The sequence below is a fragment of the Neoarius graeffei genome, chromosome 26 (genome assembly GCF_027579695.1).
Source record: "Neoarius graeffei isolate fNeoGra1 chromosome 26, fNeoGra1.pri, whole genome shotgun sequence".
Classification (NCBI taxonomy): Eukaryota; Metazoa; Chordata; class Actinopteri; order Siluriformes; family Ariidae; genus Neoarius; species Neoarius graeffei.
Window position 1 is genome coordinate 13,089,311 of NC_083594.1, and position 26,241 is coordinate 13,115,551.

Below are 26,241 nucleotides of genomic sequence, written 5' to 3' on the forward strand. Positions count from 1 at the left end.
CATGCAGGTTAGGTTAACTGGTGACTCTAAATTGAGCGTAGGTGTGAATGTGAGTGTGAATGGTTGTCTGTGTCTATGTGTCAGCCCTGTGATGACCTGGCGACTTGTCCAGGGTGTACCCCGCCTTTCGCCCGTAGTCAGCTGGGATAGGCTCCAGCTTGCCTGCGACCCTGTAGAACAGGATAAAGCGGCTACAGATAATGGATGGATGGATGGATGGATGGATGGATATTTTGCTGCTGTAACAATGTAAATTTCCCCTTGTGGGATAATAAAAAGCTATCTTATTCTTATTATTATGAAATTGACTTTTTTGCAAGTGGTGGAAACAGGCTTCCACATATTTCTTGCAAAGAAACTCAAGAAGAAGAATAGGAACTGAGGAAGAAGAAGCAGAAGCAGAAGAAGAACTGGAATGAGAATAAGAATAATTCACAAATGAGTGTTCTGAATGAACGCGTTCCCTCTCAGATAATGGTACAGTCCAATGACCTGCTCCGAGTGTTGACGTCACGAGACCACGCCCACTCCTCTTGGATCCTGGTGAGAAACTCAGCGTTTATTGATTTTTTTTGTTGTTGTTAATCCGGGTGTCTCAGGTGCAGGAGGTCACTTGCTCTGAATTACGGTGAGATAAAACTTGACAAATTATTCATTTTATTATTATTATTATTATTATTTATTTATTTTTTTTAAATGAGGCTGAAGATCTGACAAGCTTCATAAGTTTACTGACTGACACACTTCTCTGTAACATAACTGTGGTTAATTAAAAAAATAAAAATAAAACAGGTATTCAAATGGCACGTTTGAAGAAAAATCCTAAAAATCTACTGTTTGTTCACAGCTCGACGCTGCGTTTAGCAGTTTAGCATTGATGCTAAGATGCTAAATAAGATCCCTTAGGAACTGACTAGCAAAGTATTAAGTTACTATTTCTTCTTAATTTCTACTTTAAGTCATATTTGCTAATTAATCCTCAATATCCCTTCTTATTTTACTCACCAGACACTCAAACTCCATTTTTATACACTGTTCACGAAGAAGTCGAAGGGTGAATCCCAAATTGGTTCTTGTTGTAAGTGTAGTGCACTACATAGCGCGTATAACCCATTACGTCATATCCTGAGTAGTGCACTAATCCAGGGTGCATGACTCCATTTGGGATTTAGCTACTGATTTGTGAAAATAGTCATATTTTTGCATATTTTCCTATCATATAGAGTGTAATAATTTTGTATAAATTATCCATATCATAGCAGATGTGTTCTAGTATAGCAGTGCTGTGTATTTTCTTCTCTTGGTTACTTATTTTATGATGTTTAATGTCTCTAAGCACAACAAGACTCATTCTTTGTACAGTATTACAGTCTGTGTAATTATTTGCCATTTCAAACATTTCCTGAAAATATTAGAAATTGTAAAACAAATTAATTCATATGCAGTGTTTTCATTGCTGGGGTAAAAGTTCTAATGGGTTGTATGTACTGCTGACTCGCCCTTCCTTTATGACTCCATCACAGGTGTGGTTTTACCTGTTGTACCTGATGCTGCGGTGCATCTCGGCTCATTCAGACTGCAGTTGACTGCGACGTTCTTTTCTACCTGCTCATCATGAAAGCTCTGATCCTTGTCGGAGGATACGGCACAAGATTACGGCCGCTCACGCTCAGTGTGCCCAAGCCGCTGGTGGAGTTCTGCAACAAACCCATCCTGCTCCATCAGGTGGAAGCTTTGGCCAAGGTCGGTGCAAGCGCTTGATCTTACAGCGCAGGGTTCCCGCTGGCGCTCGTCATTGACGAACGTGATCCATCAGTGACGAATGTATTTGTCATCTTTATCAATATCATGAGCCACCTTTGAAAGAAATCCCTTCGTTCGCCCAAATCCAACCCCAGTAAAGAGCGTAAATGATTAGCACATGCTTGCGGCTAATAAACATCGACTACACATAATGACCAAATGAGCGCCAAACTTTTGACCAGTCGCAGTGCGTCTTAAAGTGGCATTCCACCATTGGATGTATTCTTTGGCATAAAATACAATATATTTTATGACAACATGACTAGACAGAGAAATCTTTTAGCTTCAAAATGATATATCAAACATAATTTTTTGACAATGACAAGTATATTAATTTTGCGACCAAAGTCGCCTACCCTTTTAATTTCCGCGCGTGATGTCATCGGCAGGTTCCCCTTCTTGTGTACCACGTGTCAGTCTGTTTTTAGACCAGGAAACCCCCAAAGTGAGAGTGTCATTTCTCCTCGTATATGGGGGCCAAAAAAATTGCGAAAAATTGAGTTAATCTTTCAGTTAGCTAGATTTATTGGTATTAGCTAGATTTATTGGTATTATTTTTATCGTGTTCTATCCGCCATTGCTGATAATATGTGCCACGTCACGTGGTACACAAGAAGGGGAACCTGCCGATGACATCATGTGCGGAAATTAAAAGGGTAGGTGACTTTGGTCGCAAAATTAATATACTTGTCGTTGTCAAAAAATTATGTTTGATATATCATTTTGAAGCTAAAAGATTTCTCTATCTAGTGATACCGTTTATATATGTTGTCAAAATATATTGTATTTTATGCCAAAGAATACATCCAATGGTGGAATGGCACTTTAATCAGCCTGGTGTGGTGGTGTAATCATCTCTGCAAGAATGGCACAGTCTAAACTGATGAAGTTTTTTGGGTGGTCTTCTTCAAGCACTGAAGATGATTTAAGGGCTGAGACAGCCACGAGGGTGGCACACTCGGAGCCCCTTCCGTCCCCTAGCACATTGACAGTGTCAGTAATACAGGAGTCGATGATTGATTGATTGATTTAAAAAAAAAAAAAAAGCCGCCAAAGTGAAAGTGCTGTCAGATGGCAAGCGACTGAAGGGCTCTGTTTCAGGCGGCGTTGTGTGGCGTCGTTAGGCCCCATCGCTCGGGCTACAGCCCCGGATATTTTCACCCTCAGAAAAGTAAGAGATTAATAGAAAACAACTGACTTGGATGTCATGTGGGATTTTGAATGTTCTAATATAATAATGTAGCTTAGAATTGGTGTGTTTGCGGTCCTCAAGGAGAGACGCAAGTTAGAATTTTTTTTTTTTAATTAAACTGATGATAAATCTTGCTAGTGATAAAGTCAGTTGACACATGCGTCAGTTTCCTGAGACATTATAGGTATTGATGATGATGATGATGATGATGATAATTAGGAAACTGAAGTGAAGTACATAAATTTAAAAAGAGCAGTGCAAAAATCACTAATAAAGATGTCACAGCCTCTGAATGTGTGTGGGTGATTAATATTTCTTGTAAAGTTAGATATAACCTCACCAACCTATCTGTGCCAAGCCCCAGAAAAATTTGACTTGGTCCCTGTTCTTTTCAATAGCTGGAACAGAAACGCCTTTGGGATAACGCGTGATAAAAAAAACAGCGTGTCGTTCTGTTCGTAAATTGACAGGAAATTCGGATTCTGTTGCCGGATTCTTCTTGACTCTGTTCCGCTGTAAATCAAGTCTTGTTGAAGTAAAGGCTAAAGTGAGTCCTAATACCTCTCTTTTGAATAAGGCCATGCTACAGGAACCTTCAGTAAGTTCAAACTAAAGAGGTTTATTTTAGCTTGATGGTGCGCGGGGGGGCGGCGCGGTGGTGTAGTGGTTAGCGCTGTCGCCTCACAGCAAGAAGGTCTGGGTTCGAGCCCCGTGGCCGGCGAGGGCCTTTCTGTGCGGAGTTTGCATGTTCTCCCCGTGTCCGCGTGGGTTTCCTCCGGGTGCTCCGGTTTCCCCCACAGTCCAAAGACATGCAGGTTAGGTTAACTGGTGACTCTAAATTGACCGTAGGTGTGAATGTGAGTGTGAATGGTTGTCTGTGTCTATGTGTCAGCCCTGTGATGACCTGGCGACTTGTCCAGGGTGTACCCCGCCTTTCGCCCGTAGTCAGCTGGGATAGGCTCCAGCTTGCCTGCGACCCTGTAGAACAGGATAAAGCGGCTAGAGATAATGAGATGAGATGAGGTGCGCAGGGGGCCCAAAATCAAGTCTTTTCTTATTAGATGCTGGAGTGGAGCGGCTGAGCTGTATCTGTACAAATATTTGAATTGTGCCAGTTTGGTTGGTATAAACCTGTATTAAAGGAACAGTCCACTGTACTTCCATAATGAAATATGTTCTTCTCTGAATTGAGACGAGCTGCTCCGTACCTCTCCGAGCTTTGTGCGACCTCCCGGTCAGTCAGACGCGCTGTCACTCCTGTTAGCAATGTAGCTAGGCTCAGCATGGCCAATGGTATTTTTTGGGGCTGTAGTTAGATGCGACCAAACTCTTCCGCGTTTTTCCTGTTTACATAGGTTTATATGACCAGTGACATGAAACAAAGTTCAGTTACACAAATTGAAACGTGGCGATTTTCTATGCTATGGAAAGTCCGCACTATAATGACAGGCGTACTCACACCTCTCCTGAGTGAAGGTATCAATGCGCTGTCGAAGCGCGCAGAAGGTGTTAGTACGCCTGTCATTATAGTGCGGACTTTCCATAGCATAGAAAATCGCCACGTTTCAATTTGTGTAACTGAACTTTGTTTCATGTCACTGGTCATGTAAACCTATGTAAACAGGAAAAACGCGGAAGAGTTTGGTCGCATCTAACTACAGCCCCAAAAAATACCATTGGCCATACTGAGCCTAGCTACATTGCTAACAGGAGTGACAGCGCGTCTGACTGACTGGGAGGTCGCGCAAAGCTCGGAGAGGTACGGAGCAGCTCGTCTCAATTCAGAGAAGAACATATTTCATTATGGAAGTACGGTGGACTGTTCCTTTAAGTCCACGCTGATAAGTCAGTAACTAAGAAAAAAATCCAGACTAAGAAAAAGTGAAGAATGCGTCTTTGACTTTATTTTCCGAGGAAAAAAGTGAATATTTTTCAGAACCCAGGGGGAACCCTGCAACATAAGACGGTGCTTTTTCATACCCGTGGCTTCTCATGCCAAATAATACCCGTCCCATAGCACGTCATAGTGATCAATTCAACAAATGTGCTAATCCTTGCTCAAACTCTTTCTCCGATTCTCTTTACTCACATCGCAAACACATTTTTTTTTTTTATTTGACCTTTATTTTACCAGGGTGAGTCCCATTGAGACATTCAGCCTCTTTTACAAGGGAGCCTGACATACAGACATTGCACAAAGTATGACGAAACATAGAAACGGAACACATAAAAACAGGTTCAACAAAACATATATATATATATATATATATATATAACACTGGAGAGATTAAAATACAAAAACAAGTAAGCAAATCAAGACAAGTCCCGCACAACACAGAAATAACTGAATGGTTAATTAGTGAAAGCATTTACAACTGTCAGATCTAAGGTGTTTGAGTAGCTTTTTAAAATGGTTGAGAGGAATAGCAACAGATAACTTGAGATCTTTTTGAAGGAGATTCCAGCACCAGGGAGCTGCAAAGTTAAAAGCTGTCTTACCTAACTCGGTCTGTGTTCGTGGTGTGTCTAACACTACGTTCACACTGCAGGCTGAAGTGACTCAAATCCGATTTTTTCGCCCATATGTGACCTGTATCCAATCTTTTATTGACAATATGAACGACACAGATCCGATTTTTTTCAAATCCGACCCAGGCCGTTTGGATATGTGGTCCTAATTCCGATTCCTATCCGATCTTTTCATATGCGACTTCAGTCTGAACCGCCAGGTCGCATTCATCGGACTTACAGGTCATCAACAAGCCACAAACGTCACTATTCTGCGCTGAAGTAGGCGGCGGGTCTCTCAAAAAAAGTTACAACAACATGGCTTTGATGTTCCTTTGAACGGAGGTTGCAGTCACTACCCCGCAGAACGCCTGAGCCAAAACCCTTGCCCTCTTCCTTCTCAACCTCCTCCTTAACATCAGGCTATTGTGCATGTTCTGGCTCCGTCGCAACAACAACTGCATCATCGCCAGGTACTCCATGCTGGCTACTGTCATACACAGGAAACTTTCGGTTACTTCCGTAAACACTGGCCATGCTCACTGCGTCTGACGTCGTCGTATCCTGCAATGCGCATGCGGAACACTTTTAGGTCGCTTTTCGTTCATACTGAGGATCACATACAAGTCGCATATATTTGTTAATGTGAACGACCTCGCAAAAAAATCGGATTTCACAAAAAAATCGGAATTGAGCATTAAGCCTTGCAGTGTGAACGTAGTGTAAAAGTATAATGTTATTTGAACGCAAACTATAAGATGAGTGCATTTGAGACAGTAGATTAGAAAGATATGAAGGCAATTTGCCAATAATACCTTTATAGATAAAAATACGCCAGTGGATCCATCTGCGCAGTGAGAGAGAGCTAAAACCAGTCAACTCATAGAGAGTGCAATGATGAGTGCGTGGTTTGGCATTCGCAATAAAACGTAGTGCACCATGGTAAACTGTATCGAGGACATGATCGTACTAATTTCCGCATGTTTTGTGTCTTCTGCATGTGTACAGGCCGGAGTCTGCCATGTCATTCTGGCTGTCAGCTACATGTCTGATCTTCTGGAAAGAGAAATGAAGGCACAGGAGCAGAGAGTAAGACACTTCGGTCTCGTAGTTGCTTTAAATGAAGAAACATGTATTCAATAAATGTATGTTTTCTAATAATTAATATTTGAGATGTATTATACGGACTATTCAAGAGTCGGTGTAGGTTATAAAGCTACTCTGGTTAACAGGGAATGGAGATAATGATCTCAAAACATGCTGTTCTGTCCTCCTCAGCTCGGAATAAAAATCTCCCTTTCCCATGAGAAGGAGCCACTGGGGACAGGTGGGTGAATTCTGTCTTCTGGGCCTAAAACCTACACTTAATACTTATTGCTGCTATTATTATTATTATTATTATTAAAGGATATGGGACATGGATTTTTTTCTGGGTATAATTATGTATAAAGGACATAAGAAATGCCATCTAAATCACTGCAGGGCGTCAAAAATGTGAAAATCGTCACATTATTCAAGTTTTTTTTATACATCAGCGTAAAACAAGGATTCGTTAATGAGCTAGGTGGTCACGTGACCCGTGACGTAACAAAAACTTTCCAAGGAGCCAGCGCTTGGGAATCTAATGTAAACAGGTTACCGAAATGGACACCATCGACAGTGACATTCCCGATGTTTCACAGAGATATGAAGTTAGACCCTATCAATTCGAACCGATAGCTGGAAATTCACATGAACATGGATCTTGTCTTTACTCTGACGGGTCAGATGATTCTGAGGGTGAGAGTTCATTCAGTCCCCATGAAACTGAAAGCGGTCGGCTCGATAACACTTCCTGGTAAGTTAAGAACAATTCTGCTCAAAGGCTAATGATCTGTTGAAAGAAGTATTATTTTTGTATCATACATTGAAAGTTCATCATAGATCTAGCTAAAGTCCGTTGCAAGCTAGTTTTTTTTTTTTTTGCTGATATTTTTCGAGATTGATTGAGATACAATGCTTCCAGAGTCCGAGATGAAAACATTCAAAATGGCGAAACGAGTCAGAATTATGATAATCAATAATTGGTACACCCAAAATTATAATACTAATCCTTACCTCGGCTTTCAGACACTTAGCGAATGCACCTCGGCATTTTTCCGCATGAGGCCCATGGTAAAACCACACTTCCAGGAGGGGCTGCCGTCTGCCTCCCAAGCCGGCCGAGAGCACTCCTCGTCGGGCACGGCCAGGCGGGCGAATGCCCTGGTTCGTCCACCCTGTCTAAAAAATAATGGTACAACTCCGAGTGAAGGTAAATTTGGCTTGGCAATTAATTTCGTTCAGTACCTGAGTATTAAAGTTGAAAGAATCCTCTGTGAAATGGTCCGAACACAGTTTGTGGGAAACAGTAGGTGCAAAGTTTTTTTCTCCGGCAGTAGTGAGCCCACACTTTCCTCAGCTTCGGGTCCTTGGGGAATGCAAAAAAACTTACTCCAGGGCATTTCCCATTGGAATTATTGCAACCATAAGCAGCACAATACACCATGATGTCCAATGTATGATGTCCAATGTACGTTAAAGACTATGAAAACAATTTTCTTGTCATCCACTTCTCCGTTCATCTACCCGCTTGTGCTGTGCCCGAAAGTTTTTGTGACGTATGATCACGTGACAGGGCGGCACGGTGGTGTAGTGGTTAGCGCTGTCGCCTCACAGCAAGAAGGTCCTGGGTTCGAGCCCCGGGGCCGGCGAGGGCCTTTCTGTGTGGAGTTTGCATGTTCTCCCCGTGTCCGCGTGGGTTTCCTCCGGGTGCTCCGGTTTCCCCCACAGTCCAAAGACATGCAGGTTAGGTTAACTGGTGACTCTAAATTGACCGTAGGTGTGAATGTGAGTGTGAATGGTTGTCTGTGTCTATGTGTCAGCCCTGTGATGACCTGGCGACTTGTCCAGGGTGTACCCCGCCTTTCGCCCATAGTCAGCTGGGATAGGCTCCAGCTTGCCTGCGACCCTGTAGAAGGATAAAGCGGCTAGAGATAATGAGATGAGATGAGATGAGATGATCACGTGACAGCGGCTCTTCCGGTTGTAGAAAATGCATATCGGAAGTCGAGCAGAAATGCCATATAATCATCACGAATATAACGATTTTGCTGAATTTAATAGATGATTTTGTATTTGTTGATGCAATTAATTCGTATTTTTAATGGAAAGAAACTGATATAGCGTGCATTTATGTTTCATGTCCCATATCCTTTAATAATCCTTGCTGAGTAGCAGTCCGAGAGCATCAGTACCCACGCCACTGTTGGCCTGAACCAGTAGCTCAGTAATGGAGCTGATTTAATATATTATCATTTCACTGATGTTTTATTCAGTGTACATGCATAATTTTGAGCAACCCGAACATTTCCCATAAACACAGGACACAACTCCAACAGCACGTCAAGATCATGTCTGTGGAAAGTTGATTTCGCGTAAAAAAAAAAAATCGTATTATTACATTTGACTTGTAGAAACGTCAATTCAACATATCTGCAATTAATTTTATCCTAGTCGAAATTCTACTTTCAAATAGCTACTCGTATATAATACACGAGGACATGCTTTTATAGGGGGGCGGCACGGTGGTGTCATGGTTAGCACTGTCACCTCACAGCAAGAAGGTTCTGGGTTCGAGCCCAGTGGCCGACGAGGGCCTTTCTGTGTGGAGTTTGCGTTTTCTCCTCGTGTCTGTGTGGATTTCTCTCACAGTCCAAAGACATGCAGGTTAGGATAATTGGTGGCTCTAAATTGACCGCGAGTGGTTGTGTGTCTCTATGTATCAGCCCTGTGACGATGTGGTAACTTGTCCAGGGTGCACCCCGCCTCTCGTGCATAGTCAGCTGGGATAGGCTTCAGCTCGCCCGTGACCCTGCACATGGTGTATTGCAAGAAGATACCTTAGCTCCGTTCCTGTTCATTATAACACTCATACATGTCAACCTATACGGAATGTCCGTATTTTATACGGATTTGATTCAATAAATGCAGTATACGGGCGTACAAATAAAGTTATACAGATTCTTTAAAAAAACTTCAATATTTATTTAGAGCTATAATCAATTCCCACGATGATAAAAGAGCGCATAACATTTACAAACGTACTGTACACCACAGACAGCCAGTAAAGAGTCTTATGAAATCGCACGTTATCTTGTGGTAGCGAGACTTCGTTCCGCTTTTGATCATGCGCACACCGCATTGCGAGAATCCCGCCAACCGGGAAGTAACATTTTGTTTGAAACGCATATTTCCACCTGAGCGACTTTCACTAGCGACTGAAAAGATTCTGAATGGGCAGTCCGGCAAGATCAACACAGACACTTGCTGTGACATGCAGCCTCGTGAGGTATTGGTGCAGACTGCTAAAAAAGCTGTCATGGAGTAGTCTGGCTAACGCGACTTCAAAGCTCTGCGATCATTTGGTTTGGCAAAGATATTAAGCCCAACCGTTTCCCAAAGTGCGTGGTTGACCCGCCTCCCTGAAATGCCTCAGTTTGCTACTGGTCGAAGCCAGAAAAGGCTGTGACGAAGCTTAAACCAATCACATCACTCTTTCCTCTGACGTATGTGACACGACGGGGCTAACTGGTAGATTAAACTCTTACCGAAGCCGGTCGGGAGCAAGGCGAAAACGTCCTTCCTTTCAATAAATACCTCCAGGGCTGCTCTTTGCTCCGTTTTCAATGAGAACTTGCTCCATGTTCGTAATGTTTCTAGTGAATGAAGCGCTTCCGGCATAGATTCTGTAAACAATCTATGGCTTCCGGTCGCAGTTCTACTACGTCAGTGCCTTGAACACGCCTCTACCCAGGGCCGTTGGAGATGCTCAAAGTTGATTGGCTCCCGATTTTTCGGGAGCTTGGAAGAGCTGTAGATAGCTTGCCTTGCCAGACTAAGCTCGCAACAGGCCCTCGTGTTGCGTCACACTTAGGATGGGCGGGCCCAGGCTAGTCATGGAGTACAATTCAGAACATTAGAGTGACACTTTGTGTTTTTGTCAAACATTGGAGCTTTGTATTCATTCTGAAGGTTTATTGTTATTAATATTGAATAAAAAGTAACTGGGATATATCCTTGTTAATTATCATTCAAATTTTAGGTAGATTATTTTAATTTGCATCTTATAAGGATTTTATAAGGGAAATACGGATTTTGGAGGTTGGTTATGCAGGTTTGAGTGACCAAAGGTTGACATGTATGAGCACTTGACTATGCAATGAGAATCACTACCGACAAACCTGAAGACACCGGATTCGTGTTTAACCCAAGACAAAGTAGCAGACGTCCTGCAGAGATTTTGACACGTACTGACGTGGCTGATGATATTGCACTGGCTTCTAATCCCATTGCTGAAGCCCAGCTGCTCCTTCTTAAAGTAGAAGAGGCTGCAAAACTTGTAGGTCTTCATGTCAAAGACTGAATATATGAGATTCGATCAACCCGAAGGTGATTTAACATCAAACTAGATGGAACTCGATGCCAACGGCGTCGATGGGGACGCCTCCACCTGGTAGATGACACGTCTTAAGTTGTGATTTGGCGATGGACATTTGACCTCATAGTAATCATGACCTGGTGAAATTACTTGTATTAGCCTTGGAGACATTGTGTTCACAAGGTTTTCGGACAGACATTTGACCTCACAGTGACCTTAGACCTTTTGATCTCAAAATCCAATCAGTTCATGTTTGTCCCAAAGCGCACAAATGGTGAAAGTTTGGTGAAATTCCTTTCATTAGCCTTTGAGATATCGCGTTCACAAGGTTTCGGGACGGACGGGCGGAAGGTTTCGGGACGGACGGACGCACGGACAGACGGACAACCCAAAAACATAATGCCTCCTGCACCTTACGGTGGCGGAGGCATAAAAAAGGCCAACTATTGAACTGTGTGGAAGACTTCAAATACCCGGGGTCTTGGATTATCAGCTCCAGTAAAGACATCGGAGTAAGAATCGCACTAGCATGGGCAGCCGTGAATAAATTATCCGTGATATGGAAGTCCAGTCCAAGTCAAGCGGTGAAAATCAGCTTCAGTGGAGAGCGTACTGCTGTACGGAGCCGAATGCTAGACGCGAACGAAAGCTCTTGAGAGAAGGTTCAATGGGATTTGTGCCAAAAATGCTCAGAATCGTGTGAAATGTATGAGTCTTGGGCACATGGGAAATGAATGTTTGGAACTCCTGAAATGTTTTTGTACTGACTCGATAACATAGAAGTCTGTAATGAAGTTTGTAAGACTTTTGCACAGTATATGTATGTTTTAGATTCCCAGGTGTATATATTAGACACGGCAGGAATGAATAAATGACTCCCGTAAGCTTACTGTGTCGTCATGAGGATGTCGGTATGTGGCAGTGGCGTGCACAGACATTTTGGGGGGCAAGTGCTCTGGGGGGAAAAAAGGGCACTTTTTTTGCGCATGTGGAACACCTTATTATAAAAGTCTGAGATTTAACCCTCTTCTTGTGTTCATAATCATATCAAAGTTTTGGGTATTTTTCTGTAGTTCCATCTTTAAAAAGTCTGATAAAGTCTGAAAGTCTGATCTTCCCGTCACTGACTTGAGTCTCAAGACTGTGTTTATTCACAGATTTCCATGAGATCATCTTAAAATTTGTAACGAAATATACACACTCGTATCAGGTCCATATGGCAACGCAACGCTTGCTGAAAACGATGCAATACACATGCCACACCTCTAGGGGCGCTGTAAGACGGTCCCTTCGGAGACACCAGAACAATAGAAGAAGTAAGGACGCATGCGCATAAACTATTATGCGCGAGACTTCATATTAGCCACAAAGTCAGGAAAATCTGTTCGTAAAATTACATTATAATGACCAAATACAATGAAAAGTATTTTTCCAGTCTCACCTGTGAAAGGTAATCCCATGTGATCTCGTTTGGACGGCAGACCTGTTGGTACAGTTAAACGCAGCTAATCTTTATTCTCCGCTTTGACCTATCCAATATGGCGGCGAGGATGACGTATGATTCTACGCGGAAGGCGGCGTCTTTAATGGTCCGGAATAAATTGAATGCTACACGTTGATGGATTAATTTGTTCTTCTACGCCCTTTTTGAGGAATGTATTGTAGGATTTAAACCAACATCTGAAGAGGTGAGATCGCTCCTGTTTTTCCCTATTTTTGCTGGCGGGATTGACTCTGCCCTAAGGGCAGAGTCTCTCTCTCTCTCTCTCTCTCTCTCTCTCTCTCTCTCTCACTTTGCACCATTACACAATAAATATTCACAGTGAAAATATTTTGTAAGCGCGTTTCATGAACCAAGTTATAGGATTTGTTGACAACTCGCATCGAGTTCATTACACTTCTACCCGGCGTGAAGCACTCACAGTCATGTGGTTGTGACGTCATCGTAAACAAATCCGTTCTACTCATCCAGACGACTTCACAACGGCAACGTTGCCAGATCTTTCCACTCTGGAACCCATTCTCAAAAAGATTGCGTTTTGGGCACCCAAAACGCCGGTGCCGTGTGGACGCCAGGCCTAAACGATAAGCAATTGTATCGGAGTCACCTGAATCCGTTGCCGTGTGGACAGGGCCTCAATGGGCTCAACGGAGCTCTCCTTTATTTGCATAACGGCGTGCATACTAGCATAACGTGATATTCTTAATCATGTTATAAAAACAGGTGGGAATTGATGGAGAGTGGGGTTGCCTCAATGGTTTAGGCTACATTTAAAATGTTGTTCAGTTTGTTTCTCCATATGGAAAGGGAGCAAATAAGCTGGCAAAGGCTGCCATGTGCAGTTGTTTCTGTATGCGACGGGCTACTTCACGACAAAATAATTACAGCTTGGGCTTAGAGGGCAAACAATACATTTTCACTCGATTCATGTGTTACCTGGCTGGTGGGGCAGGGGAAGAGCTGACTGACTGCCCGATGTGTTGTCTGCGCTACGACAAGGCCGTGGCTTCCAGGACGCTATGCTGCTGCAACCTCACGTTGAATGCACTGCACGCTTGTTCACGTGACCGAGCAAGAGAGACAGAGGTCCGGTGTGTGTGCGGAGGGGGCACATTATTTTCACACACACTTTTAATGCCGCGGCTTTTCTAAAAGATCATGTCGACATTGGCCTCAATAAACTGTAAAAAAAAAATTCAAAAGGGTACTTTTTTGGACAGAGGGCAGAGGGGCAGGTGCTTGAGCACCACCTCGTGTCTATCTGTGCACGCCACTGGTATGTGGTACTGGCCAGTTTATGGATCTCTGATATTGAAAAGGAAGGGGGATTAGGATCGGTTCATCCCTGAGCACAAGTTTTAATGAACGTTTTTGTTTCCGCATGTCTGTCATTCAGCTGGTCCTCTCGCTCTGGCTCGTGAACTGCTGACGGATAGCGACGAGCCGTTTTTCGTGCTCAACAGTGACGTGATCTGTGACTTCCCCTTCGAGGATATGCTTAAATTCCACAAGAACCACGGCAAAGAAGGCACCATTGTCGTAAGTCATGCAACATCATGTTTTTTTTTTAAACTATAGTGTAGCAAAGTGGGCAAAAATATTAGCCTTATCTCCAGGAAGGATTGTTTCCTCCCTCGAACACGCACCACAATAAGTTACGTGAGCCATGTCATGAGCTGAAAATGACCATCTTCCATAAACTAATAGTACGGTAATCCATCATCTTGGCTACTAAGGTTGATCTTTCCCTTAAAATCAGCCAGTAATGATCTGTCATTTATGTATTTATCTCTTTTATTATTCCTGCAATCTGTACGAGTTAATTACATTACATTAACCCCTTCAATGCCCTTGGACGAGTCATGTACCGTACATCATGAAATCTTTTACCGCTGTGCCTTATGACGTACGCTACTCGTCATAAACACCTCCTTTTATGTACCTTACATGGCACATTACTTTTACGTCACAGTGGGACGTATGAATTACAGTCGATGCCTAAAACATTCTTCCGTCATAAGGCACAGCGGTAAAAGATTTCATGACGTACGTGACTTGTCCAAAGGCAGCGAAGGGGTTAATGGCATTTAGCAGACGCTCTCATCCAGAGTGACGTACAGCATACCCAGAGCAGCTTGGGGAGCAGTTAGGTGCCTTGCTCCAGAGACTCAAACCAGCAAGCTTCTGGTCCCAGAGTTGCTCCTCTCACCATTCAGCTGTCACATCCATAACTCTGATGTTTCAGGTCACTAAAGTGGAGGAGCCATCCAAGTACGGCGTTGTTGTGTACGAGGGAGAGACGGGCTGCATTCACCGCTTCGTCGAGAAGCCGCAGGTGTTCGTCTCCAACAAGATCAACGCCGGAATGTACATCTTCAGCCCGAGCATGCTGAGGAGAATACAGGTCCGGCTGAAACCCTGGTCAAACTCCTTCTGCAACAGCGCTGTTGAATTCGATTAATTTTCTATCATAAAACCATCAACCTCTAGATGGTTACAAATCACATGACCCCCTCATTTGATTATTTTCCTTTAACAGCGCACACTGTGTCTTATTCCTTATTTATTTCACTGTGTCTGGTGTTCTACAGTTGCGCCCCACCTCTATTGAGAAGGAGATTTTCCCGGTTATGGCTGAGGAAGGACAGCTTTATGCCATGGAGCTTCAAGGTACTTCCGCACACACCCTTTTAACGTCTCTCGAACATCCGTCTACTCTGTTCTGTTTTCCCTTTAACCTCAAATGTAGGCCACCAGGCATGATGTAGATTAGATTATTTAGATAATCTAATAATAATTATAAACACTTATGGCCGCATGTACCACAAAGGACATTGTTTGTTTGGCTCAGTAACAGCATCTGTACGTAAACGGGTCTATTACATATTCGGATTAAACCAAATTTAGAAATCAGATTGAAGCCAGATTATCATCTTCTAATATACAGTTTTTGTGTACCGGAGTCTGATACCATGTATGGAGAGATACCAAATGATGCAATTTCTCTGTTTTATCGATAACATCCAGGACACAGACTCATCCACTGTCAGGAATGGTGTGAGCTTGTCAGATTGAGATTACGAACACCACAGTACGTGTGTTGTAAGGGGACTTTGTGATGGTTTACAAGGGCAAATACAGCCCCAATTACATACCGTATAACGGCCCAAATTACGGGCTTGTCAAAAGGCCCAAAATAGAACATACGAAAATCGCCCAAATTAGAAGAAAAAATCCTGTTTCATAAGGGTGGAGAACCCAAAATATTTTTAAATTATTGTTAAATGTCATTTTTTGGCATATATATATTTCAATTTGTTGTTCAGTTGCTTCATAACGTGACGTGAACATGAAATGCGTCTAGCGATTACCGTAAACCGTGTCCGAGTCTCTGACGTCTGAATGTCGTAAAATATACTACTTTTGTTTATGTTGTGAAATTCTCAACGATTCATGAGAACACGTGGCTGTCGGTTTGTGATACTGTTGATAGTATAGATTGACACGTGGTCGTCATGTCGGGTCGTGGTAGACCTAAGACAACTGGTAAATCACGTAATAAGAACAGCAGTTCATATATTCATGGAAAACGCACAATCGATGGCATTGTTAAGTCTCCAGGCGGGGGAATGGGGAGGTTTATCACACGACAGAACAGTCAGAAGACATCAGACGATATTGTTGACAAGGTTGAGGTCGTTGACTTGTCGTCTGCAACAGTTGCCAGGTACGCTAAGGATTTTTCATCTCATCTCATTATCTCTAGCCGCTTTATCCTTCTACAGGGTCGCAGGCAAGCTGGAGCCTATCCCAGCTGACTACGGGCGAAAGGCGGGGTACACCCTGGACAAGTCGCCAGGTCATCACAGGGCTGACACATAGACACAGACAACCATTCACACTCACATTCACACCTACGGTCAATTTAGAGTCACCAGTTAGCCTAACCTGCATGTCTTTGGGCTGTGGGGGAAACCGGAGCACCCGGAGGAAACCCACGCGGACACGGGGAGAACATGCAAACTCCGCACAGAAAGGCCCTCGCCGGCCCCGGGGCTCGAACCCGGACCTTCTTGCTGTGAGGCGACAGCGCTAACCACTACACCACCGTGCCGCCCGCTAAGGATTTTTATTACATATTTTATGTGAGACTTTTATGTAATCTGCTTTGTACCAGCTTATTTTTAAACTTAAGTGAAAATTATTTTTATCCCATTTATGCCCAAATTAATTTATACCAAATTATACTGGAAGTTGAATTGAAATAGATGTGCGCCCAAATAGATGCTGTGATCATAATTAGGCTTACAAAATATAGCATAAGCTATTATATCTAGTACTTGATTTTTTATGTGGTTATATTATATATTGATATCTTGTTTTGTTTTAATTGATATATTGTTGAATTGACACATTCTAGCTTTTTCGATATGTGTCAGTAGCTTAATTTAGACAGATACATATGTCATATTTTTGATATTTTGATTGTTCTAGATCATTAGTGTTTCACTGTTTGAGATTTTAAAGTTTTTTGCTGCCCATACTCTTGTGCAAATAGATTGATATTACATATTGTTTCCCATTTTTCATGCATATAAAAAATTCATGAACTATTTTTCTTTTTTATTTATTCAGAATGTTGGAAAAAACTTTTGACTTTTTAGATACAGCACTACTTTATACTTGCACATGATTATGTAATTTCTATTATTTTTATTGCTCGATATATTTATAATTGGTTAAAAAAATTACTAAAAATGATGCGTCAATTTTTGGTACGCTACGTGCGAAAATAGTAAAAAAAAAATAAAATTTTGGCTCGCTACGCTCGCCATACTGTTGATCACAACATACTGCTATATCGACTTGAACATTGGGTTGAGTTGACTGGTAAAGTTATCAATTGGTTAAAATCATACTTAAAAGATAGAAGCTTCTTTGTTACCATGGGAAATTCTACCTCAACGTCAATGTCCTTGACCTGTGGTGTCCCCCAGGGTTCGATTCTTGGACCATTACTATTCAACCTTTATATGCTCCCACTTGGGCAAATTATCAAGAACAATTCAATTTTATATCACTGCTATGCAGATGACACCCAAATTTATCTTGCTCGATCACCTAATGATTATGCCCCCCTTGAATGTCTCTACCAGTGTATCGACCAAATCAACAACTGGATGTCACAAAATTTTCTTCAGCTGAACACAGATAAAACAGAAATAATTCTATTTGGGGAAAAAGATGAAAGACTCAGGATTACCACTATTCTTGACACAAAGGGGATTAAAACAAAAGAAATGGTTAAAAATCTTGGTGTTTTCATTGACAGCGAGCTAAACTTTGACAGGCACATGAAAGCAATCACTAAAACGGCATTTTATCACCTAAAAAACATTTCCAAACTAAGAGGACTTATGTCAAAACATGATCTGGAAAAACTTATACATGCCTTCATCTCTAGTAGGGTTGATTACTGCAATGGCCTTTTCACAGGCCTGCCAAAAAAGACCATCAAACGACTTCAGCTGGTTCAAAATGCAGCAGCTTGGGTTCTCACACGAACAAAAAGAACAGAGCACATTACTCCAATTCTAAGGTCCCTTCACTGGCTTCCAGTAAGCTACAGAATTGACTTTAAAGCATTGCTGCTGGTGTACAAATCTCTAAATGGTACAGGCCCCAATTACCTCTCTGATATGTTGCGGCGGCCTAACCCAATCAGATCTACCAGATCGCAGCAGAAAAATTTACTGTTAAAACCTGTTGTTAAAACAAAGTGTGGTGAAGCAGCTTTTAGCTACTATGCAGTGCAGCTATGGAACCAACTGCCAGAGGACATCAGAAATGCTCCTGCTGTTGGCAGCTTCAAATCTAGACTAAAGACCAAGCTGTTTTCAGATGCTTTCTGCTAAATTATTAATATTGCCATCTCTACATGTTTTAAACTCTTTACTTTTACAGTCTCTCCATGTTTTAAATTTTACTTAACTTTTATTCTATTTTATTCTGCTGTTTTTTTTTATTGAATTTTTATCTCATTTTATTATTTTATTTCTACTATTGTTTAATTCGGGCGGCACGGTGGTGTAGTGGTTAGCGCTGTCGCCTCACAGCAAGAAGGTCCTGGGTTCGAACCCCGGGTCTGGCGAGGGCCTTTCTGTGTGGAGTTTGCATGTTCTCCCCGTGTCCGCGTGGGTTTCCTCCGGGTGCTCCGGTTTCCCCCACAGTCCAAAGACATGCAGGTTAGGTTAACTGGTGACTCTAAATTGAGCGTAGGTGTGAATGAGAGTGTGAATGGTTGTCTGTGTCTATGTGTCAGCCCTGTGATGACCTGGCGACTTGTCCAGGGTGTACCCCGCCTTTCGCCCGTAGTCAGCTGGGATAGGCTCCAGCTTGCCTGCGACCCTGTAGAAGGATAAAGCGGCTAGAGATAATGAGATGAGATTGTTTAATTCTTATTAATTTTCTTCCCCATTTATTTTATGTAATTTTATTTTCTCTTGTTTACTGTTTTGCTTTTACTTCTGTAAAGCACATTGAACTGCCACTGTGTATGAAATGTGCTATATAAATAAACTTGCCTTGCCTTGCCATGGTGCCCAAATTAAAAACCTGTCTTTGCCCCTGGTTTAGCAACATCTAAACGTTTGTACAAAAACTAAGCTGGTGCGTTCAGTGCTCAACTAATGAACTGACGAATCTTGGTTGATTTAGGGTAAGAGTAAAAGGATGTGAATTAATTAAATTTTTTTTTGGCTTGTTTGAGATGAGGCTTAATGGAAAGGTTTGTTTTTAATCTCTGTATATCGGGATTGAAAATTAAATTAATTTTAATGTCTAGGAATGAAACAATTTCGGAGTTATATCATCCTGTTGCTGAGATTCATCACGACCTGGATGACCGAAGACCTTCATATACATGAATAACGTGTGTGTGTGTGTTTATATCAGGGTTCTGGATGGACATCGGTCAGCCTAAAGACTTCCTGACCGGGATGTGTATGTACCTGCAGTCCGTCAGACAGCACGCGCCCGAGAGGCTCCGCACTGGACCAGGCTTCCTCGGCAATGTGTTAGTGGTAAGAAACGTACACACTACAGACTGCAAATGATTTTCTTTGTTTGTTTGCTGATTTTAAACACAGTCTTATGTCCACTAGGTGGCAGCATGACTTCATTCCTCTATTCTAGTTTCAAACATTTTACATTTTGAAACATTTTGGAGATAAATGGGCCATTTGCAGGAATTGGTCACGTGTCAATTTGCCCCACAGCAACAAGCCCGTGGTGGGCAAGCTAACTTGACATTCCTTGACAACCATAAGAGTTTGACTGGCGATGCGAAGCAATCCAGTTCTATAATAGCTGTTTTTATCTTTTCTCCTGTCTTTTTTGACCCGAATTTTCGTGCGTACTTGGAAAAAGTTTGTAGTTTTAACTTCTGTCGTAAGTTAAAGCGAATCATTGGGGAATAAATGTGCTTCTTATCGGCTAAAAACACATCTACAGATATATCTGTATTTATTTTCAAGAATCTTCACACATTAAGCGAATGATAAAGGTAGAAAAGGAGAAATTATAAGTTATAAATATACCTGAGAAATCCGCCATTTCGCACGTGAATTTCTTTCCGCGGCGACCAACTTGAGTCCAAAAAACTCTTTTACGGCCAATGATTCGCTTTAACTTACGACAGAAGTTGAAACCACAAACTTTTTCCAAGTACACACGAAAATCCGGGTCAAAAAAGACAGGGGAAAAGATAAAAACGGGTATTATAGAAATGGATTGCTTCGCATCGCCAGTCAAACTCTTATGGTTGTCAAGGAATGTCAAGTTAGCTTGCCCACCACGGGCTTGTTGCTATGGGGAAAACTGACACTTGACCAATTCCTGCAACTGGCCTATTACACCACTGAGGGAATTTTAAATGAGCACTTTTTTTTATTGTACAGGACCCAACAGCGGTGATTGGGGAGAACTGCACAATCGGACCCAACGTGACCATCGGCGCTGGTGTGGTGCTGGAAGACGGCGTCAGGATCAAACGCTGCACCGTGCTCAGGGGAGCTCACATCCGCTCACACTCCTGGCTCGAGTCATGCATCGTGGGCTGGAGCTCGTCTGTAGGACAGTGGGTGAGGACTCGTACTGTAACTCTCTGTAGTGCTCTACTGTTATCAGACTCGATGTGGATCGACTGCTTTTTTTCTTGTAACCATACAATGACTAATGCCATCTCGCAAAATGCACCTACGTATCATATCTAAAACCAAGTGCGTCTATAATGTTTATCATTTAACATTTAGGATTTTTTAAAATCCTTGCTTTGGCGATATGGGAGTCGGTTTGCTGAAGAGCAAAGGAAATTACACGAGACGTGAAGGACACTTTCTTTTGGTTCGTTCCAGCTTTATCTAGGTGACATTTGATCTGTGAAATTATCGTGAGCCAAGAAAAACAAGACAACGGGACCGTGATCGCTTGTTGTTCGTGTTGCCTGCCGCAAATGCATGAGATTCTCGTTTACGCAACAATAATTACAAACGCACGTTAAAAAATAAGGCAGAATCCCCCCCCCTCCCAGTTTTGAAAATTTGAAAGTGTCTTCCGTACAGAACGATGAAAGCCAATCAGATTTCAGCCCTGAGCATTCTGAAGCTTGTGGCCAGAAAAGCGTACAAAAGATTATCAGTCACGCTGAGGATTGTGGGCGGAGCTTCTGAGGATAAGCGACAGTTTTTCTTATGTATTGTTGAATCCTGATGCTCTATATTTGTGTGTGTTCCTGTTTGATGTAGGAGCCTGAGAATCGTAGACACCGAGCTGCCAGTCAAGCCTGCTCGTTATAATATTAATTCATGCTCATTCGGATCAGTCAGATCAGTATAATCTGTTGGGATTTTCTCGTTAATATTTTACATTATAGCCACTGGGACTTTAATGTCAACTTGGCATGTGATCAGCATCCACCTGATGGTCTTCACTTGTTCTCTATAGTATTTTAAATTCTGCATTGCACCTGCCACATGCTAATATTAGCGGCTCGTTGCATGTGTTATCACTTCAGGCTCTATTTTAAGACGGTTCTGGATTAAGCCATGTGGCATAACCGTCTTTCGAACAGGCTGGGAGCCAGATGAAGAGATGTTTGTGGAAGCTGACCTTGTACGCTGACCTGAGAGTAGCATTATGGCCCTTTTCCACTACCCTTTTTCAGCTCACTTCAGCCCGACACGGCTTGCGTTTCGACTACCTCGGAGCAGCACGACTCAGCTCGCTTCAGCCCGACTCGGCACCCAAAACTCGCACAGTTTTGGAGTGGGGCTGAAGCGAGCCAAACCGAGCCGAGTGGGGCTAGGGGCGTGAGGAGACACTCCCCTGTGCACTGATTGGTGAGGAGGAGTGTCCTCACATGCCCACACACGCCCCGCGAGCATGCTGGGATCTGTAAACACCGTAAACCCGGAAGAAGAATTACGAGAATTTCTGAAGCCTTATGCACCTCGCCTCATCTATACGCTCTTGCCAGTATCTGTTGGCGTTGTCGGTGACAACAAGCCACAGCACCAAGACCAGCAACACTAACGACTCCATGTCCTCCATGTTTATTGTTTACTATCCGGGTCGTGAGACTACCGCTTAAAAGATCACCGATGTCACTGTTTGCGCCGCCTAACGACATCACGTGACGTCCACCCACTTTCGCTAACTCCACCCAATGTGTCCACCCACTTCCAGCCAGCACGGTTCAGCGCGGTTGTAGTCGAAATGCAAGTCCAGCAGCCCCACTCAGCTCAATTCAGCCCAACTCAGCACCGCACGGCTCAGCCCAACTCAGCCGCGTCGGTAGTGGAAAAGCGGCAATAGATACAGGCTGCTCGATTCTTATACTTTTTCACTGGCTACTTTAATAGGAACTTGTTCTTCGTTCTAAGGTCCGTGTTCTTGGCTGCAGGAGTGGAACCCAATGTGGTCTTCTGTTGCATGCTGAGATGCTTTTCTGCTCACCACAGTTGTAAAGAGTTGCTATGTTCTTCCTGACAGCTCGAACCAATCTGTCCATGTTCCTCTGACCCTCGCTTATCAACAAGGCGTTTCCACCCACAGAGCTGTCGCTCGCTGACTCAAACCGGTCCATCTGATTAGCACCAACACCCACAGTGCCGCAGTGGAAGTCACACTTTGAGATCACAGTTTTTCCCCCATTCTGACGTTTGAACATTAACTGAAGCTCATGATTTGACGCATCGTGCTGCTGTCAGTGGATCGGCCGATTTAGAAAACTGCATAAAACAGCAGGTGGACGGGTGTTCCTAATAAAGTGGCCGGTGAATGTACATGTAGACATGCTCAATCGCTTGGTTACGGCTTTGATGTCGTTAAGACGCTAAGTGCTTGTGATTCCATTCTGTCCTGTTCCTCTTTCAGGTACGAATGGAGAACGTGACGGTTCTGGGCGAGGACGTGATCGTCAAGGACGAGCTCTACATCAACGGCGCGAACGTTTTGCCCCATAAATCCATCACGGACTCTGTGCCTGACCCTCGCATCATCATGTAGAAATCACACACGTTCTTGTACTTCATGCCTGAGTGTGGTGTATCAGGAGAGTGCGAGCACTATGTGACGTTGCTTGGAAGTTTAGCATGGACAAAAAAACAAAACAAAATGGGAGGGTCATAAATACGTTGTAAGTATTGTACAGGATGGGCGGTGACGTTCCCGTATTTAACCGTCGAGATGAAGGTTTGCCGAGAGTTCTTTTGTGTATATGAACAGAAAGGGTGGGTCACCTTGCCTTAAAAGCGGAGTGCCGGTGTCTCTTATGCAACTTGTCTTCGTTTCGTCTTTTTCCTTACTAATAATAGGATTGTCTGTGCAATGTGTAGGTATGAATCTATACCTAGAGTACACATTTGAGCTAAGTAAAGCTTCAAACTCGATGCCGTAGTGTCCACAAAACCCAGCTTCAAGGAATATTCAGGCATATTTCAACCTAATCTCTACCCACTGCATGTAGGGTACAGTATGTGCGATTACCACGTATGTAGAACGATTCTGTATTTAGGAAAAAACAAAACAGAAGTTCTGACTTGTTCGTTTGAAATTCACTTATCATGGAAATCGAAGGCAAGTTGTAAAAGTATGTGATTGTACACTATGTGGCAAAAGTATATGGACACCTGAGCGTCTTAAATCCCGTCTCAAAACCATCAGTATTGACTTGTTCCCCTCCTTTGCGGTTATAATAAGCTCCACACTTTCACGAAGGGTTTCCTGTAGATTTTGAAGCGCTGCTGTGGGGATTTGCGCCTGGGGTGCAGTCATTGCGTTCCAGTTCATCCCAAAGGTGTTCAGTGGGTTCTTCCACTCCAAACTGTGTTCATGGAGCTCGCTTTGTGCCCAGCAGCATTGTCATGGTGGGACAGATTTAGCTGCATTGAGGAGAAATTGTCATTCCACGGCTATATGCCACACCACGTCATAAGAACCATATGTATGTGTCATCCATTCTCTAATGGACAGAGAAGCAGCTTTGGAACCAAAAGGTCGCCGGTTCAATTCCCTGGATGAGCCGGAATGGCTGATGTGCCCTTGAGCAAGGCACCTAACCCCTAACTGCTCCGCAGGCCGCTTTGGGTATGTTGTACGTCGCTCTGGAAAAGAGTGTCTGCTAAATGCCTGTAATGTAATGATGGTCAGGTGTCCACATACTTTTGGCCATATAGTGTGTAATGTGAATTCAAACCTACAGGTATTACACTCTTTTGATTAAAAGTCTTAAGAGGAGACAGAAATTAGAGAATTTTCCATCACTGTTTCGATATTTTATATAAAATATTACGTATGTACAGAAATGCAGTAGTAGGTAGAGATTAGGTTGAAGAAATATTTCAATGTTTAAAAAAAAAAAGAAAGGAGTACTCCTTTTACGTGGAATGGAGCAGATGAAGCCACAGTCAGAGAAAAGGAAAATCATGCCGCGACGTTAGCCGAGCTCATCGCTCTCCACTTATTTCCATGTTCTAAATCATGTATGCTCTCAGCTTGTGCGATTGTAGTGAAAATGAACCTGAACAAATACTGGAATGCATCGTGTTAATTTGAACTGACGGTGAAGTATTTGAGTGTGACCACTAAAATGTCAGCCCAAACAGTATGAACACTTTTAATGATGTGGTGTTTTTTTTTTTTTTTTAAATCAGAATTAATATAAACAATACAAGCAATCATTCTGGTCTTTCTTTCTCTGTTGCATAATCTTTTTCGTATTGCCACATGTCGGGTATTAAGTCTTCATCAGGGTAAAATCCATCAGCGTGCACCTCATAAGCCTGGAAATGTGTCTGCACTCTCCTGTGCCATGTTGTATTAAAAGCAGTCAAGAGTCCTATAAAAGCTACTAACCAGAGAGCAGCGTATTAGTCAAATCCTGAGACCATATGGACAGAAGAAGTCTTATTGGACCCACAGCCTGAGAAAGTCTGAAAACTTGCCAGTAATATTGACATTTATATAAATCAGTAGCTAAATCCCAAATGGCGCCACATTTTACTGCATAAGGGGATGAAATAATAACCTCTGCGCCCTAGGTATTGCACTGTATATCCAATAGACAAGTCGTTTAAGATTTGCTCATTGATTTGAATCACTCATGGCTCACTTACTAACCTGTAGAAGCCAAAGAATGGCTGTTTTGAAACTTACGAGGTTATTAAATTAGCTATCAGAGAAGCTTTTTATTCACTTTCCATGAAACTAAATTCCTCCTTGTGAGCTTCTGTGTAACGCCTCATCTGCAAAATCTGGCCAGCTATCGGTTAACCACAGAGAGTCTATATAAACATGAACAGAAATTAACAACCAGTGTTGTGTCAGACAGAGCAGATTCCCACCCAGGCGGGCTATTTTTAAACGCATCAGGCTGCAAATAACAGCCTTCAACTCGTATACAACCTTTTATTATAGTTTACACTACAGTGTTGTTGAATTCTCCATTCTGATTGGTCAGAAACTGTTGATTAATTGTCTAACAGGAGCCTGGACAGTAATTCTGGCTGTAAAGCAAATCAGAGGTTTATACTCTATTAATGCGCTCATTCTAATACATTATCATTTCAAGAGTAACAGCTTATACAGGGACATCTGCTCTACCAAAGAGGGGTTTTTTAAAATTTTATTATTATTTTTTAAGGAGTCTCCAGTGTAAAAGTCAGAGCTACAGCTGTACTGTAAGTTGAAGTTTTCCAACACGGTAAAATCTTCATGACGGAGGATTTGCACTGTGCTTGATATTAGTAACATGACAAACTAGATTTTTTTTTTGTCTTATTAACTTTGAGTGAAAAACGTGAGGCTGGTGAAATGATTTTGTTCGACAGATGTTCCACAACATTAAATGTAATAGGAACAAAGTGAAGGTATGATATATCGTACTTCATTACATTAAAAAAAAAAAACAAAAAACGTGCATTTCTTTGGGAAATGATGAACGCATCACACCATCCTATTGTTGATTATCTTCCTACGGCACTGTCACTTTTTATTCCTCCCATAAATAATAAAAAGGGTAGGTTGTTGAAATGTGATTTGATTGGAAATAAGTCAACGTTGCAAACTTGTTTAAGGGTTTTCCCTTAATTAATGGTTCTGGGGGGAATCACACTTAGACTGGAGCAAAACCCAAAATCTTTTCTGTAAATATCTGCCGCCATGCACACCAAGTTCTTCAGGGATATGACTGTGACTTGCTGTAATCTATATAAACAAACA

General features: G+C 42.5%; 1 protein-coding gene across 2 annotated transcripts; it reads left to right on the forward strand.

The window, feature by feature from the left end:
- Nucleotides 1–502: 502 nt before the first annotated feature.
- On the forward strand, nucleotides 503–24,698 carry gmppb (GDP-mannose pyrophosphorylase B). Of its 2 annotated transcripts, none has more exons than XM_060910750.1 (10): nucleotides 503–628; nucleotides 1,524–1,743; nucleotides 6,512–6,592; nucleotides 6,782–6,830; nucleotides 13,859–14,001; nucleotides 14,708–14,866; nucleotides 15,054–15,132; nucleotides 19,417–19,544; nucleotides 20,421–20,603; nucleotides 22,897–24,698. In XM_060910750.1, exons 2-10 carry the CDS (start codon nucleotides 1,615–1,617, stop codon nucleotides 23,026–23,028), a joined length of 1,083 nt encoding a protein of 360 aa, XP_060766733.1. In that variant the 5' UTR covers nucleotides 503–628; nucleotides 1,524–1,614; the 3' UTR covers nucleotides 23,029–24,698. The 2 variants fall into 2 exon arrangements, with proteins under 2 accessions (XP_060766733.1, XP_060766734.1); XM_060910751.1 differs by lacking the exon at nucleotides 503–628 and adding an exon at nucleotides 1,018–1,078.
- The last annotated feature ends 1,543 nt before the right edge of the window (nucleotides 24,699–26,241 follow it).

Bases quoted from the DNA above. Each gene is read 5' to 3' on its own strand.
- gmppb (XM_060910750.1), top strand. From the start codon at position 1,615: ATGAAAGCTCTGATCCTTGTCGGAGGATACGGCACAAGATTACGGCCG. The intron at 1,744-6,511 runs GTCGGTGCAAGC...GCATGTGTACAG, and splicing joins AGGTGGAAGCTTTGGCCAAG to GCCGGAGTCTGCCATGTCAT. The intron at 15,133-19,416 runs GTACTTCCGCAC...TGTTTATATCAG, and splicing joins TTATGCCATGGAGCTTCAAG to GGTTCTGGATGGACATCGGT.